Here is a 14,809-nt window from a genome sequence, read left to right as displayed (position 1 = left end):
CATATGAACTATTTTTTAAATGTTATTTTACAATTTCAAACATATATTTGTCAATTAAAAATAATAAGGTTTATTTTAATCGATGACTGCCATGTCGAGAATTTTTCGATTCACTCGTTTAATTACTTTTTTTTTTATTAGAACTCCTTTAATTACTTCATTCATGACACCTCTTCACTTGTGATGCAAGTGCAACCAATGGGACAATTCACTCACATGATATGGTGATGTAACACAAACACACAAAGTACACAAATAAATATGGTGACCCACAAAAAATTAACACAAACTCTTTTTTCTTGGTATTATTAGGAAGTTTCCTTCAATCAGTCAAAAAAATAAAAACAAAAGGAAGTTTCCTTCATGGCAAATTTGAGACAATATAGATAACTTTCTACTCAAATTTTTTCTTGACATGTAATTTCATTTTCATACATAAGTCCAAAAGACACTATACGAAACTTCTTAATATGTCTACTTGCATTTAGAATTAAGGATTATACAAGATAAATGTTCTTGTATGTATATGCTAAATGTAGTACTAAAAAAGCTCTTCAAAATTGAACTTTCTTTATCTGTCATTTTCTTATACCTAGGTCCCTTTCTTTTTGGAACTTCCCATGCATGTTCTATTCTAACCTCAACCAACATATATACCAAATTCCAAATCATAAATTCATCATATCATGTGAACAAATCTTCTCAATTCTCTATATATTCACACCATTAACATATCCTCAAGAACCTACCTACTCTAAATGGCACCTTATACTTTCACTTCCAACTCCAAATCACAACCAAAAAAACTCACTCTTGTCCTCAACACATCCTTCCTCTTCATCCTATTTTTTTCCATCAAACTTTATATCAATCCTTCAAATTCTAATTCTCATTTTCATCATGTTTCCTCAAAACTCTTCAACCATGCTAGAATTCTCACTAGTGACATCATCGTTGATTCATGCTCAGAACTTCACAATTACTCAAATTACACTTCTAAGTGTATTTATGTCAAAACACATTCTGATTGTAGATCAAAAGGTTACATAAACTATCTTCAAATCTTTTATTGTAACCTTGGAAATTCACCAATTCTTGGTCACACACTACTTGTTTTATGGCTAGTAATTTTATTCTATCTTTTAGCCGACACGGCTTCAAATTACTTTTGCACATCTCTAGAAGGTTTGTCTAACATCTTAAGACTTTCTCCAACCATAGCTGGTGTAACATTACTCTCTCTAGGTAATGGTGCTCCTGATTTCTTTGCTAGTGTTGTTTCTTTCACAAGTTCAAACAATGGCGCAGTTGGTTTAAATAGCATTTTGGGGGGTGCATTTTTTGTTTCCACAGCTGTCTTAGGCATCATAAGTTTTATAGTTAGTTCCAATGAAGTTTCAGTTGATAAAGCTAGTTTCATTAGAGATGTCATTTTCTTCCTTTTCTCTTTGTTCATTCTCCTTATCATCATTTCCATTGGAAAGATTAGTCTTTTTGGTTCAATTTGCTACCTTTCTATCTATTTTCTTTATGTCTGTGCCGTCTCGGCCACACATTTCATCTATGAAGTTGACAAAAAAGAAGTTGAATCTTCATCATCTTGTGATGATTTAGTTGAATCCGGCATACCATTATTAGGTTATGCCGACGATGATACTGATAATGATAATGATTCTCATCAGAAACCGATTTTACAAAGTATTGAAGTAAAAGAGGAGAAGAAAGAAATTTTTAGTACCTATTACTTGTGGAAGTTTCTAGAAGTACTTGAATTACCACTTTGTTTACCAAGAAAACTCACTATACCGGTTGTGAATGAAGAAAACTGGTCGAAACCATACGCGGTTATATCAGTTACCTTAGCACCGATTTTATTCGCAATTCTTTGCAATACACAAATGGAAAATGTGGATCCAAAGAGTAGTTTAGTTGCATATTTAACATCATCATTAATTGGAATTGTCTTTGGAAACATGGCATGTGTGACAACAAAGAGTACAAGACCACCAAGAAGATGTTTGTTTCCTTGGCTAGCTGGTGGATTTTCAATGAGTGTGACATGGACTTATATAATAGCTGAGGAACTTGTTTCACTTTTGATTTCAATTGGATATGTAATTGGTGTTAGTCCTTCAATTTTAGGGCTAACCGTTTTGGCTTGGGGAAATTCTCTAGGTGATTTGATAGCAAATGGTGCTATGGCTAAAAATGGTGGTGTTGATGGTGCACAAATTGCTGTTTCAGGTTGTTATGCTGGTCCTATGTTCAATATTTTGATGGGTTTAGGGTTACCTCTTGTTCTTTCAGCATGGGGTGAATACCCTAATTCTTATGTTGTTCCTAAGGATAGTTCACTTTTGGGGACAATATTGTTTTTGATGGTAGGGGTACTTTGGTCACTTGTTGTTTTAGTTAAGAAGAATATGAGGCTTGATAAGTTTTTAGGAGCTGGTCTCTTGACCATTTACCTTTGTTTCTTGTTTATAAGGTTAGCCATGGCAATTGGTGCTCTTAATTAATTTGTAGACTTGTGCACTTTTTAATGGAAAAAAATATATGTCTAATTCATGAAATTGAGTTATGTTATTGTTGTCTACATAATTTAAAGTCGAGAATGAGTAGTTCAGTTGTATGAGTTGAATTTTTTTGACAAAAACAAAGTTATATAATTTCATTAGTCAAAGTATGAAAAATATAAGATGGAATTGAATCAAATATATGGTTATTAACATAGTATGAGTTGAATTATTGAAGAAGTATCCTCTAAGATTGTTATATTATAAAATAATTTTTGGATTTGTTTATTTCATTTATAAGAAAAAAGTTAAATTTGTATCAAGTGTTTATTTTTCCAAACATACCCATTTTACATCTTTGCATATGTTCTTTCTATTGTTGTTGTTGCATTAACTTGGTCTTTTGTATATAAACCAAATATATTTTCGACATGTATCTGCATGGACTAATCATCTCGTGATAACTGATCTTGATTTAACTGGTTGTCATCTCTCAACAAATATTTTTTGGGAAATGTTAACCAGGGGCACTGGTTAAGGAAGCCAAATGTGGTAACGTTGCATTGAAATTTGTGCATTCAAGGTCTTAAAAGTATAAAAAGTGACATCTTCAATTTAAAACTTTCTCTTTTAACTTCCTCGAGGCACTGGTTAACATGACTCATTCATACACATCAGATAAGAATCAAACTCTGGACTAAATGATCAAGAGATCTAATTATATACTTTTGTTCATTTTATCACGCAAGCTTTCAAGAATCAAATATTTTATCACTTGTGAACCTCTAGAGGCAGTGAACCAAATCAACAATAATTCACCAAGACGCATATAATTTGTAACCAAAGCAAAAGGCAGTGTGTATTGCCCAAATGTAGAGATCTACTAAACTAGATAGGAAAATAATTGTCCGTGCGTTTTACCATTTTACCCTTGAGGGGGCATTTTGGTAAATTAGAAATTGAAGCTCCCCTGCCCTATATATATGTGAAAAGCAAAAAAAAAAAAGAGAGAGAAAGAAACGGGAGAAGAAGGACGAACGGGAACGGGAGGAAAGGGAGGAGAATTCTCCTCCGTCACAACTGCTGCGAAAAACGGCGGCGTCGATTGCTTTCTCTCCGGTATTTCTCGTCTTTCTCTCCGGTTGCTCTATTTCTCAGGTTCGGTTCCTGTTCTGTTCATCATCATCATCATCGCGTTTTTTTTTCTTTTTCTGCTTGCATGTCTGTTCTTTGTGTTGTTTTTGTTGTTGTTTTGCCTCTTTTATTTATGTAGCTTGGTTGATTCAGTGTTTGTTTGGTCTGTATGTTGTGTTTGTTTTGATGGATTGAGAGATTTTGGTTTAATTTTCTGGGTTGTTATTTTGGTTCAATTATTTTTTTGTACAATCATTATTCTCTCTCTTTTGTTCATCTAAGATCATGCATGTCTCTAAAAATGCTTTATTGAATCAGTTTTTGTTAATTTAGGTTGGAATTTATGTTTTTTCTTTCAATCTGATGTTAAGGGTTTGTGTATGGCATTTTTTTCTTATTTTCTGGGTGAATTTCGGCTTTAATTTTGCTTTATACAGGAGCTGTAAGAGAAGTGAAGGAAGAAACTGGGGTAAGATTGATTTAACTTAAAGATATTCCTAAGTTTTGATGTAAATTAAATTAAAAAAGCCTTATGTTGAACTTATTCATAAGGTTGCATGATAGGTTTCAATTGCTTAAAATGAAGACTTCCTTTTGATGCTAGCTGCTTTGATGTTGCAGATTGATACAGAGTTTGTTGAAGTCATAGCATTCAGGTAACACTATCATGTCATCAAGAAATTTAAATAATTTTTAATGAAATAAATTTGAAATAGTTACCATTGATTCTTTGAATATACATTTATATAATGTAGTTATGAATTCTGATGAACTTCATGATAAATTCTAGGCATGTACACAATGTGGCATTTGAGAAATCAGATTTGTTCTTCATCTGCATTGGTAATTCATATGTATTGGTAATTCATATGCAGTATTTAGACACTATGTAGTTTGAAGAAACTTTATTTCTGTTAGGCACTAGGTAGTTAGGGAGTTAAAATGTCAGTATATGGTCAAATGTAAATATGGCACTTCTGAAAAAACTAAGTTAATTATTGGTTGAGATTCCTCCCTACTGCAGGTTGCTGGATAATTTTATTTAGGAGGACTATTGAACAAGAAAAAATTGAATAACCTTTGGAATGAATATTAATCATTGAATTTTTTTATGATTGGTTGCTACTATTTGTTATGCTTTGGTAGAAATTTTTTAGATTTTTTGTGTGGAGGGTGGGATTAATGTTTAGCTTTAGCTGCAGTTGTTCTTAGATAATCCCCTCTTCTGTTTTTTCTGTTTTATTTGGTTCCACTAAGCTTGCAAATTTATTGACATTGTTATGTTCTAGAAGCAGTGACAAGCTCATCTGTATAGCAAGGGTGTGAATTTCTATTTATGATGTTGGAGAGGCAATCAAATTGAAGGTATAATCCTGGTTTTTAATCATGGCTTGAATTTCTATGATGTATGATTTTCTATTTTCATTTTCATGCAGTAAAAGGTGGATAGAAATTAGATTTGTGGAAGTTTGTACAAATGAGTGTTGTGTTTGTAGTTTTGGATTGATTTTGCTTCAGTTTTTTTTTAGATATTTTAAATATTTGGATTCAGTTTTGTATGAAAGCAAGTGTTGTTAAATTCTGATTCATAGGTTGCTATACTACAACTGGCAGGACTGAAAATATAGCATGTTATAACAATTAACCAGAATTTGTTTAGCAGACATGCAACTGCTCCATGAAGCTTATGATTGATATGACTATAAGAGTTATCCATCTAAATTTTTATTACTAATGAAAACTAATCTATCACTCTAATCCCTTTGATATTTCATGGCCTTTTTCTCTATTAAAACCCACAATAGTGGCATAGCCACTTTCAATAGTGGAAGAGGTTCGGGAATGTAATTTTTTTGTACAACTTTGTATTTTGGTTGGAAAGTGACATTTTTTTTTTGTTGAGTTTGTTGGATTGGATCCAATTTTTGTGGTGGGTTTGGGGTTTGATTCAATCTGTTATGGATAGTGTTTGGTAGATTGGATTTTGAGATTGTGAAAGTGAGATTTTAAATATAAATTTTTTACAAAAAGTTGTGATGAATTTTGCTTCTTTATCAGGTTCTCTTGAATTGGGTCTCTTCAATTTTGCAAAAAAAAATTGATTGATTTTTCAGTTTGTTTTCTGAATTAGGGTATTTCAAACAACATTTGGAAAAATTGCCATTAATATATGTTATTGTAGGCACCATTGTTTAAATTGGTTAGCTTTTGGCTTAAATGGTGCAGAAATTGTTTTCAACCTTGCTGCCACCGTTGGTGAACTCAGCGAACCTATGTGGCCAATAGAGGTCAGTTGTTTTGTATTAATGGAAGACATGTTAGACTCCTTTCTACTAATTATTGTTTCTGATTCTTAGATTGGTTTCTGAGTATTTCTTAATGTTCATGACATATTATTCTATGCTTATACCTACAGGTTGACATTCAGCTGGAAATTAGTTCATAAATGACTAAAAATAATAAGAAAATTGGCATGATTTTATGGCTCATAGGTGTTATTGTTTTTCAGGCACGAAATGCTGCAATAGCAAATAGTTACTTTGTTGCTGCAATCAACCGTGTTGGGACTGAAACATCTTGCTCAATATGTGAAACCAGAATTTGAGGGTATTTAACCAGAATTTGATAATTGTTATACCATGTTAACAATTAGATACTATGTTTAATTGAGGGTTTGATTTTTTGGTTTTGGGTTTTTCCAGAATTTGTTTTTTATTCGATGGTGATTTTCTTTGTTGCTTTGATAATGTACATTTTGAATTGTACTTGAGTGAGGTGGTGAAGAGCATCAATAATGCTTAATTCAATATTTTAAAACTTGGTGCAATTTATTCACAGTGACGACATAGTCTTAAAATAGAAGATGAAATCCAACAATGTAACTGGCATGATCTTATATCTGTTGTTTTTTATTCATTTATATTACCATTTTCTAACTGTATAATGGTATGAATGTAGGTTTCTTCACTAAATTTACAGCTTATGATGGGCTCTCACGCTATCGCACTGACTTTCATGAGATTGAGGTACCATGTTTCAAAAGGAATTTTATTTGTTGAGAACTGTTTTGAATTGGTATTACCGTCATCATATTTAACTTTATGGTTTTGTATAATTCTTACTTCTCTTATCAGCAAATTGGTTGAGGGAACTTTAGCTGTGTTTTTAAAGTATTAAAATGAATAGATGGCTGCTTGTATGTTGTGAGTTATAGCTGGATATTGAAGGCTCGCGAACGAAAATGTTGCTCAATCCGAATAGTTTTGTAGGTAGTGATGAATAAACTGGTTTGGGCTGTTTGGGGACTGTTTTTGGATGAATTTTGACATGTTTCATGCAGGAAAATTGGGTTAAATCTGCAGAATTGTAATTTTCCATGGAAGCTGGCTCGAAATATTTGATCTTAGGTGCATTTTCCTCTGGAATCTAACTGTTTGGGTACGACCGGACAACTACCGATATCTAAAAATATCCTTTCTTAGATGTTTGAATCCTTTAGGCATTTTATTTTGCTGTTAGGTAAGTTGTAACGACCCTTTTAGCTATCTGTCATGAGTAATTGATATTTTTATACTTCTGATTGTTATACTGCTTTCGATTTGCAGCATGGCCAAGGAAAGGTAACAAGGTTCTGCCTCATTTTTTATGTTCTGACTTCTGATGCTTTTATCCATGGCCTTCAATCTAGATGTAGCACAACCAAAAGCTGGATATTTAATATGAAAATAATGTGTAGTCTTGGCTAAAAAAAGGTATATTCTAGATTTGATTTCTGATTAGGGATTGAAGATGCATTCATGGTTTCAAGACAGCATTGATATTATTATTATTGTAGATGAAGTATTTTGGTCTGAATGAGGTTATTATTTTGCAGAAACCCATTGACAGTTATGGCATAGGCTTTGAGGTGCTTAGATTTGATTGAAGTTATTATTTTTCAGCTGTAAACTGTGAGTTTTCATATCTCTTCATGACTTTAGTTGCATAATTTTCCTTATGTTGCTTCTTTGTTTTTTATGCAAAACTTATGTGTATAGTATCCCTTTTAATTTTGTTGCCCCTGGGGACATCAATGCAATCAAATAATCTGGTTAGTCCCTGTAAAAGGTTATTCATGAAAAAAATTCTGCTACAAAATCATACGAATAGGGAATTGAAAGCGTGACATACTAACTTCAATTTGTACAACTAAATGGAATGCAAGACAAACTTTCATTTAGTTTGAGCAGCGTGGGGTTTGAGGTTAGTAGCTAAGTTGTCAAACCTGTTTGATGATTTCTTTTTAGAATAATTCCAATCTCAAATAAGAGCTTCACCAAAAGAAACAAAAAATGCCATGTTTGATTCAATGTTAGATTGGTTTCAAAAACATAAGATTATGTTTGAATGAATGTTTTGTATGTGAAGTATCAATGTAAGTAAAAATTGTTGACGGGTTGTTTTTGCTGTCATATTCTACTTATTAGCCACTGGTATAGTCCCTGTTATCTTTCTGTTGACATGGTTTGGACTTTGGATGCGAGGTTTTCTTCATATTGGGCTGGTGAGGTTCTTTGCGTTGATTTTAATCATTGTTCCCACTTATTGATGGCAATATCTGCTTGTGTTTTTGCAACTTTGTATGCATAAGATCTTTGAAGTAGTTGTATGGTATCCTGGCTGTGTGAATTTGTAAACAGGGTCCTTTTAATAGTTATGGATTGCGATTGCGGTGTTTGGAAGATTGAGTTGGATTTCAGGACACTCACATCAGATGATCTCTAATTTTCATTAGACCTTTTTTTTTATGAATAATGTTGCTTAATTGATTGAATTTCCAATTTTTATGTTATCATAGCAGGTAAACAAAATGACACATTTGGGTGAAAGGTGAACATGTTCTAGAGTGGTGTTGGACTTGCTTACTGCTCTGCGATTTTTGCAGTGGGTTCGCTATGTTCTGGTCCAGTTATGGTGCTACGAGAGGTTATTTTTTTTGCATTCTCTTTAGGTTACAATTGGATGCACGGGTATAGCTTTTAAGGGTATTATGTGCAGCTATTCTCCGTGGTTGTTTTGTGGTAGTTTTTCGATGGTTTTTGTTCTGTTTTTATCAAACCGAACACATATTGTACTAATAATTGATGACAAATTATAATAAAACCCAGAACCAAATATATATGTATATCCTTTCTTAGCTTAGAAGGTTTTATATATTTGTTTTAAATATTGAATCAAAATTGCAAATGTGTGCTTTATACTATTTAAACTTATAATATATTGATTTAGTTCTTTCATATATACATGTGTTTCAATCTTTGTCATCTAACTTTCTCTTTTTGGCTATTCATGATTGTACATTCAACCTAAGATATGAGTTCAAATACTCAAAATGTACTTAAAGGTCTTCTTTGTTGGACGGATTGTGAATTGTGGCCTTCTTTACTCTCTTATTCTGGGTTTGGCAATGTAGATTGTATGTAACATGACTATATTGCTCGAGAGTAGTTTTGCACAGCTGCTACTATGTTGTGAATAGATACCCTTCTTATCTCTACCCTTCTCTTCTATTGGATTTATTAATAACAGTTTGAACCTTAAATGAACTCACCAGAAATTGTAATGTACTCCATAATTTTCATGTGCTTTAGCATTGAATCATAATTGGATTTAAACGCTTTCCACCTCATAAAGGTCGTTTTGTATCTTAGATGGATGTAACATGCGGTTTTTAGCTTAGTTTGTACCTCCCCTGATTTCAGACCAGGAGGTTTTCTTGTGGTGATGTTCTGTTGTCACAAAATGGATCTCTCTACTGTTGTACCTAATATAAGTGGTAGGGGAATATAAGGAAGTTTTTAGATCATTCTAAAACTGAATTTGAAAAATTTTCCTTGTGTCTTTCATATATCATGAATGCCAAAATTTGAGTAAAAATTCTCACTATAAGTTTGCACTCTAATCCTTCAACAAAAAAAAAAGAAGTTTGCACTTTAAGTCATCTAGAGGGTTTTTGCTTTAGTATTTTCCTTCTGGGCAAAGACGATTCAATTTCTCCTATTCCCACACAGTGGTTGGATTTTGAGTTATTCTGTAGTGTGTGGAATAAGTTGCATTCGTTATAAGTATGCCAATGTACATGGTTGCAAGGCTCTCCAAGACAAAATATTGACAGGAGGTGGGTCTTGAAATGTTATCTTTGTCTTATGTCTGGGCTGGACAAACAATTTAAATATATCCATATGGCATAACTTCTATCATATAAGTGTGTATGTATAAAGATATTTCTATAATTATATATAAAATAAAGTCAAACTGTTTTCATATAAGCTTAAATTGTTTTCATAAACTATCTTTTAGAGCTTTTGGAAATGAGATGATAGCAATTTATAGACATGTCATACGCAAACAGTCTCATAAGTGCTTATGCCACTATTTATGCTTATATAAATCAATCCGAACAGACCCAAGATTTTCTTTGTTATTATTTTTATTGTTGTTGTTGTTTAAATTTAGATGTGATTAAAAGTATTTTATATTTCCTATGGATTATGTATGATTTATGAAATTTTGAACGGATTATGTATGAATGTTTAAAAGTTGAGGTTTTTTTGTAATTAAAAAAAGTTTTTATTTGTACCAAAAATAAATAAATTCAAAACTCCATGGGTACCCATGGATACCTGAATACCCACGAGTACCCGTATAGTGGGTACCCACGAGGTTAGATTGACTCTGCATAGTGCAGGGGTGGTGGATTAGATCAAGTACATAGTTCACAATTATTCTACTAAATTAACTTTACAATTATTGAGTTGTTGAAAGCCACTACTTTTCCAATGCACGTTTAGCCTTCTCAATTGTTGTCTTCGCTGCAACTTGCTTTGTATCTCTCTCTACAAAAAAAGTCCTTGACGTTTTCATTTGTTACTCGTGATAAGCCGTTTTGAACATTTCATTTTCTAACCCGTGATGCAGGAGTACTCTAAATATTGTGTTATGGTTTATAATTATCTGTCATTTCGCAATCTATCTGTCCGATATAATATTTTGTCAAAAAAGTAGCTAACCCCCGTGCGAAGCACGGGTTTGCAACTAGTAACATTGTTTAAAAAAATTTCATTGTCATTTGCATCTATGATTATGATAAATCTAAACATTACTCCCTCCGTTTCAAAATACATGTCCAATTTTTGCAATGTGCACTATTCATTTGATTTACTTTGACCATATTTTTTAACTAATGTATAAATACAAATATTAGAATGTAAGATGTTGTTTGATTTGTCTCGACAAATATTTTCAAAATATTAAATTTTTATAATTTTTTACTTCAGATAATTAAAAATATTAACTGTCAAAATTGTGCATTGGCATATGTGAAGTGGTTGACTTGGACATGTATTTTAAAACGGAGGGAGTAGTATTTTTAGTTAATAATTAATCCTTAATTAGTTCAATTTAGCATGTTTTTGGAACTACGTTTGCAATCCAATTTTCGTGTCATGAGACATTTTCATCGTGAAAATACGTAATCTACAAAACCAAACTTTTACATCACCGTAGTTTTAGCAAACGTTTCGCATAATCAAACATATACTTAGTTGTAAAGTGGTATACTAAATGCATTCAAAAGTAACAAGGTTTTATATCTTAAAAGTCACGAAAACTATTATGCTTTTCTAGAAGAATTTGAATAAGTGTGCACTTGAAAGAACATATACAAATATTTTATGGCATAAACACTTGTAAAAAAAATATCTAATATTATGTCAATAAGTTGTAAAAAGTATCTAAAATATTTTATAAAATATACAGAAAAAGAACTTGTAAAAAAACTTCATTATAGAAATCCTATATAAATAAGCACTAATACAACAGATTATAGAAATCCTTATCTAGACTAGCAATATGGTATAGATGTACATGAAAGCTAGGTACAAAAGAGAACTTGAAAAGATACAACTAACAAAGTTACACCTATCTATCTTTGTTACAAGTGCTCAATGACAAATTTAAAACATGTTATATCTTACAAATACTAAGAATCTAAACTTACAGCATATCATAAAATTGGAGAGACCCTTGTGTTTGAATCAACCTCAAAAACAAAGAAATGAAGTAAATAACTAAAAGTCCTCCTCCTAATACTCCATCAAGTTTCATATCTTTTCTTAACAAAACCAACAGTGCAAAAACCAATCCAAACACCAAAAACATCAATGTCTCCCATAGATAAGGATCTTTAGGAATCACAATAGGTTGTGGATACTCTAACCAAGTAGAACTTACAAGAGAAAACCCTAATCCAACAAGAGTATTAAAGATAGGACCAGCATAACAACCTGAAATTGCTATTTGAACCCCCTCTTGTCCACCATTTAAAGCCATTGTTAAATTTGCCATCAAATCACCAATTGAGTTACCCCAAGCTAGAACCGTTAACCCTAAAATTGAAGGACTTATTCTACAAATGATACCAATTGAAACCAACAATCCAACCAACTCTTCAGCTATAATATAACTCCATGTCACACTCATTATAAACCCTCCTACAAGCCAAGGAAATAAACACCTTTTGGGTGGCACTAACATTTCTGTTGTTAAAAATGCTATTACACCAAATATAATCCCAATTAAAAATCCAATTCCATAAACAATAATATTTGTGCTTGAAATACTATATCCCTTATGAGTGTTCCATAGGAAAGATAAGAGAATTGGTGCTAATATCATTGAAGAAATTGCATATAGCTTTGACCATTTCTCTTCACAAACAATAGGAATTGTTAATCTCCTTGGCAAGTAAAGTGGCATCTCAAGAGCACAAAGTGAAATTCTACATATTGAAGATCTCATGAAGCAATAATTTTTCTCTATATTCAAATCACACTCTTGAATACCATTTTCAACACAATCAATGGACCCATTCTTCACACCACTCACAAGAGATACATTCAAATTCATGTCATTTCCATAACTTGAAACACCATCATCACTCTTTTCATCATCTTTCCATTTGGTAGAAGAGACATAAACAAAAATTACATAAACAACATACATGAAACAAAAACCTATTGCTCCAAAAAAATTGATCTCACCAATGATCAAAACACAAAGCAAGCAAAGAAGAACAAAAACTAGAAAACAAACATCTCTTACAAAAGCATACTTTATAACATGAACACCTCTTTGATGAACTGAAATGGTAACTATACCAACAACAACACATGACACAAAAGAAACACCTCCAATAATTGTGTTCAAACCAATATTGCGGGTCCCACTTTCTTGAAAAGAGACAAGACTAGAGAAAACATCACAAGCACCATTGCCAAGAGAAAGAAGAGTGACCCCGGAAATTGTTGGTGACAATTTTAATAATTTAGATAATTTTTCAAGTGAAGGACAAAAATAATAGGAAGTTGTATTTGCCAACAAGTAAAACAAAATTAAGAGACAAAGAAACAAAAAGGTATAACCTAATAAAGGGAATTTTCCAAATTTGCAATAGAAAATGTAAAGGTAATCAATGTAGCCTTGAGAGACACATGAATTGTTGGATTTAAGGTATAAACATTTGGTTTTGTAGTCATCTATGTTGTCTAATCTATTGCATCCTTGTTCATCACTTCCATCATCAAAGGTAGAGTAGTTTTTGTTGTTCCTCACAACCATAACAACATCTTTTGGTGTGTTAGAGTGAATAATCATGAAAATAGAAATCACCAAGAGGAAAGAGGTGTTCATGAACAAAGTATATTTGGACCAAGAAACTTGTATAGCCATGGTGTTTGTGGGGGAGAGAGAGAGAGAGAGAGAGAGACTCAATTTCTAGAATTGCTAAAAGGTGGTAACTTGTTGATTAAGGAAAGTCATATGCTAAAAATTACACAATTAAAAAAAAGGAACACAAGAAATAGAACAGTGAATGAAAAAAAAACTAGAGAGTGAAGGAAATGAATAGAACTCAAATTTTGATTTTGTAAGAATTTTTTTTATTGTATGAAAGTAGAGAGTGAAGAGGTTGAGTGAGGATATCAATATGGCAAATAAAAAATAATTAGATTTGTAAAAATAATAATGATATCAATAAGATAGCACATTATCAAATGGTTTAGATTGTGACAAAAAATGACTATATACACTTGTATTTTGAGTTTTGAAGAAGAATTTGAGAATGGTGAAAGTCAAATCTACTTATATATATAAGAAAGGAAATGTATAAGAAAGGAAATGCCCCTTGAAATTACCAATTTGCCCCTATGAGGGGCATTTTGGTAATTCAATTATTGGAAGTGGTTTTTTTTTTTTTTTTAAGGTTTGACCTATGAATTTCCATTTTTGCCCCTAACCAATTTTTTTAATTATTTTCTTATTTTTATATTTTTAATAACATTTAATTATTTTCCAATTTTTATATTTTTAACTATTTTTCAATTTTTCCTCCCAAATTCAATTGCTTCTACATTGCCGTTGTGGGAGATTAAGGTATCGTTTGACCCGACTTTTTTCAAACTTCTCTACATTTTTAAGGAGAAGTTAGGCCGAATACAATATCAATTAAGTACTTACTAAAAAAAGTACTTTTTTTGAACGCATAAAATTGAATGGAATGAGCTTTGACCAGAAGCTGTTGAATGTTACTTTAAAAAACTACTTCTCGACAAGTTTTTTTTTTTTTAAGGTTTGGCCTATGAATTTCCATTTTTGCCCCTAACCAATTTTTTTAATTATTTTCTTATTTTTATATTTTTAATAACATTTAATTATTTTCCAATTTTTATATTTTTAACTATTTTTCAATTTTTTCTCCCAAATTCAATTGCTTCTACATTGCCTTTGTGGGAGATTAAGGTATCGTTTGACCCGACTTTTTTCAAACTTCTCTACATTTTTAAGGAGAAATTAGGCCGAATACAATATCAATTAATTACTTACTAAAAAAAGTACTTTTTTTGAACGCATAAAATTGAATGGAATGAGCTTTGACCAGAAGCTGTTGAATGTTACTTTAAAAAACTACTTCTCGACAATTTATTTCACAAGCACCTCTTTTCAACTCACGTCGGGAACTTTTTCTTTATTTTTTAATATTATATTTCATTATGTTTTTTTCTTCCATTTAACTTTTTTTTAACCGTTCCATTAATTTTTTAAGGAGATTCCATTTAATTTTA

At 31.7% G+C, this 14,809-nt stretch overlaps 1 protein-coding gene, 1 long non-coding RNA gene and 1 pseudogene across 16 annotated transcripts; 2 read left to right on the top strand and 1 right to left on the bottom strand.

The window, feature by feature from the left end:
- The first annotated feature begins 669 nt into the window (after positions 1–669).
- On the top strand, positions 670–2,573 carry CAX7 (calcium exchanger 7). Its single transcript, XM_085716768.1, has one exon. It carries the CDS (start codon positions 759–761, stop codon positions 2,517–2,519), a length of 1,761 nt encoding a protein of 586 aa, XP_085572894.1. The 5' UTR covers positions 670–758; the 3' UTR covers positions 2,520–2,573.
- Positions 2,574–3,394: 821 nt separating this feature from the next.
- On the top strand, positions 3,395–8,814 carry LOC146913576 (uncharacterized). 14 transcript variants are annotated; one of them, XR_015013645.1, is made up of 13 exons: positions 3,395–3,674; positions 4,088–4,119; positions 4,272–4,306; positions 4,441–4,493; positions 4,946–5,015; positions 5,833–5,938; positions 6,160–6,257; positions 6,609–6,676; positions 6,991–7,169; positions 7,256–7,402; positions 7,525–7,600; positions 8,117–8,193; positions 8,330–8,814. It is a non-coding gene; the product is annotated as an uncharacterized LOC146913576 (long non-coding RNA). The 14 variants fall into 14 exon arrangements; XR_015013647.1 differs by having other exon boundaries at positions 4,943–5,015; XR_015013644.1 differs by having other exon boundaries at positions 4,940–5,015.
- Positions 8,815–11,444: 2,630 nt separating this feature from the next.
- LOC146913575 (cation/calcium exchanger 2 pseudogene) lies at positions 11,445–13,737 on the bottom strand (annotated as a pseudogene). Its single transcript, XR_015013640.1, has one exon. The product of XR_015013640.1 is annotated as a cation/calcium exchanger 2 pseudogene (transcript).
- Between the last annotated feature and the right edge of the window lie 1,072 nt (positions 13,738–14,809).

The sequence above is a fragment of the Medicago sativa genome, chromosome 6 (genome assembly GCF_051527215.1).
Source record: "Medicago sativa cultivar Bolivia chromosome 6, Bolivia_mono, whole genome shotgun sequence".
NCBI lineage: Eukaryota > Viridiplantae > Streptophyta > Magnoliopsida > Fabales > Fabaceae > Medicago > Medicago sativa.
Note: the sequence above shows the minus strand (reverse complement) of the source record. Positions and strands in the feature narration are given on the sequence as shown.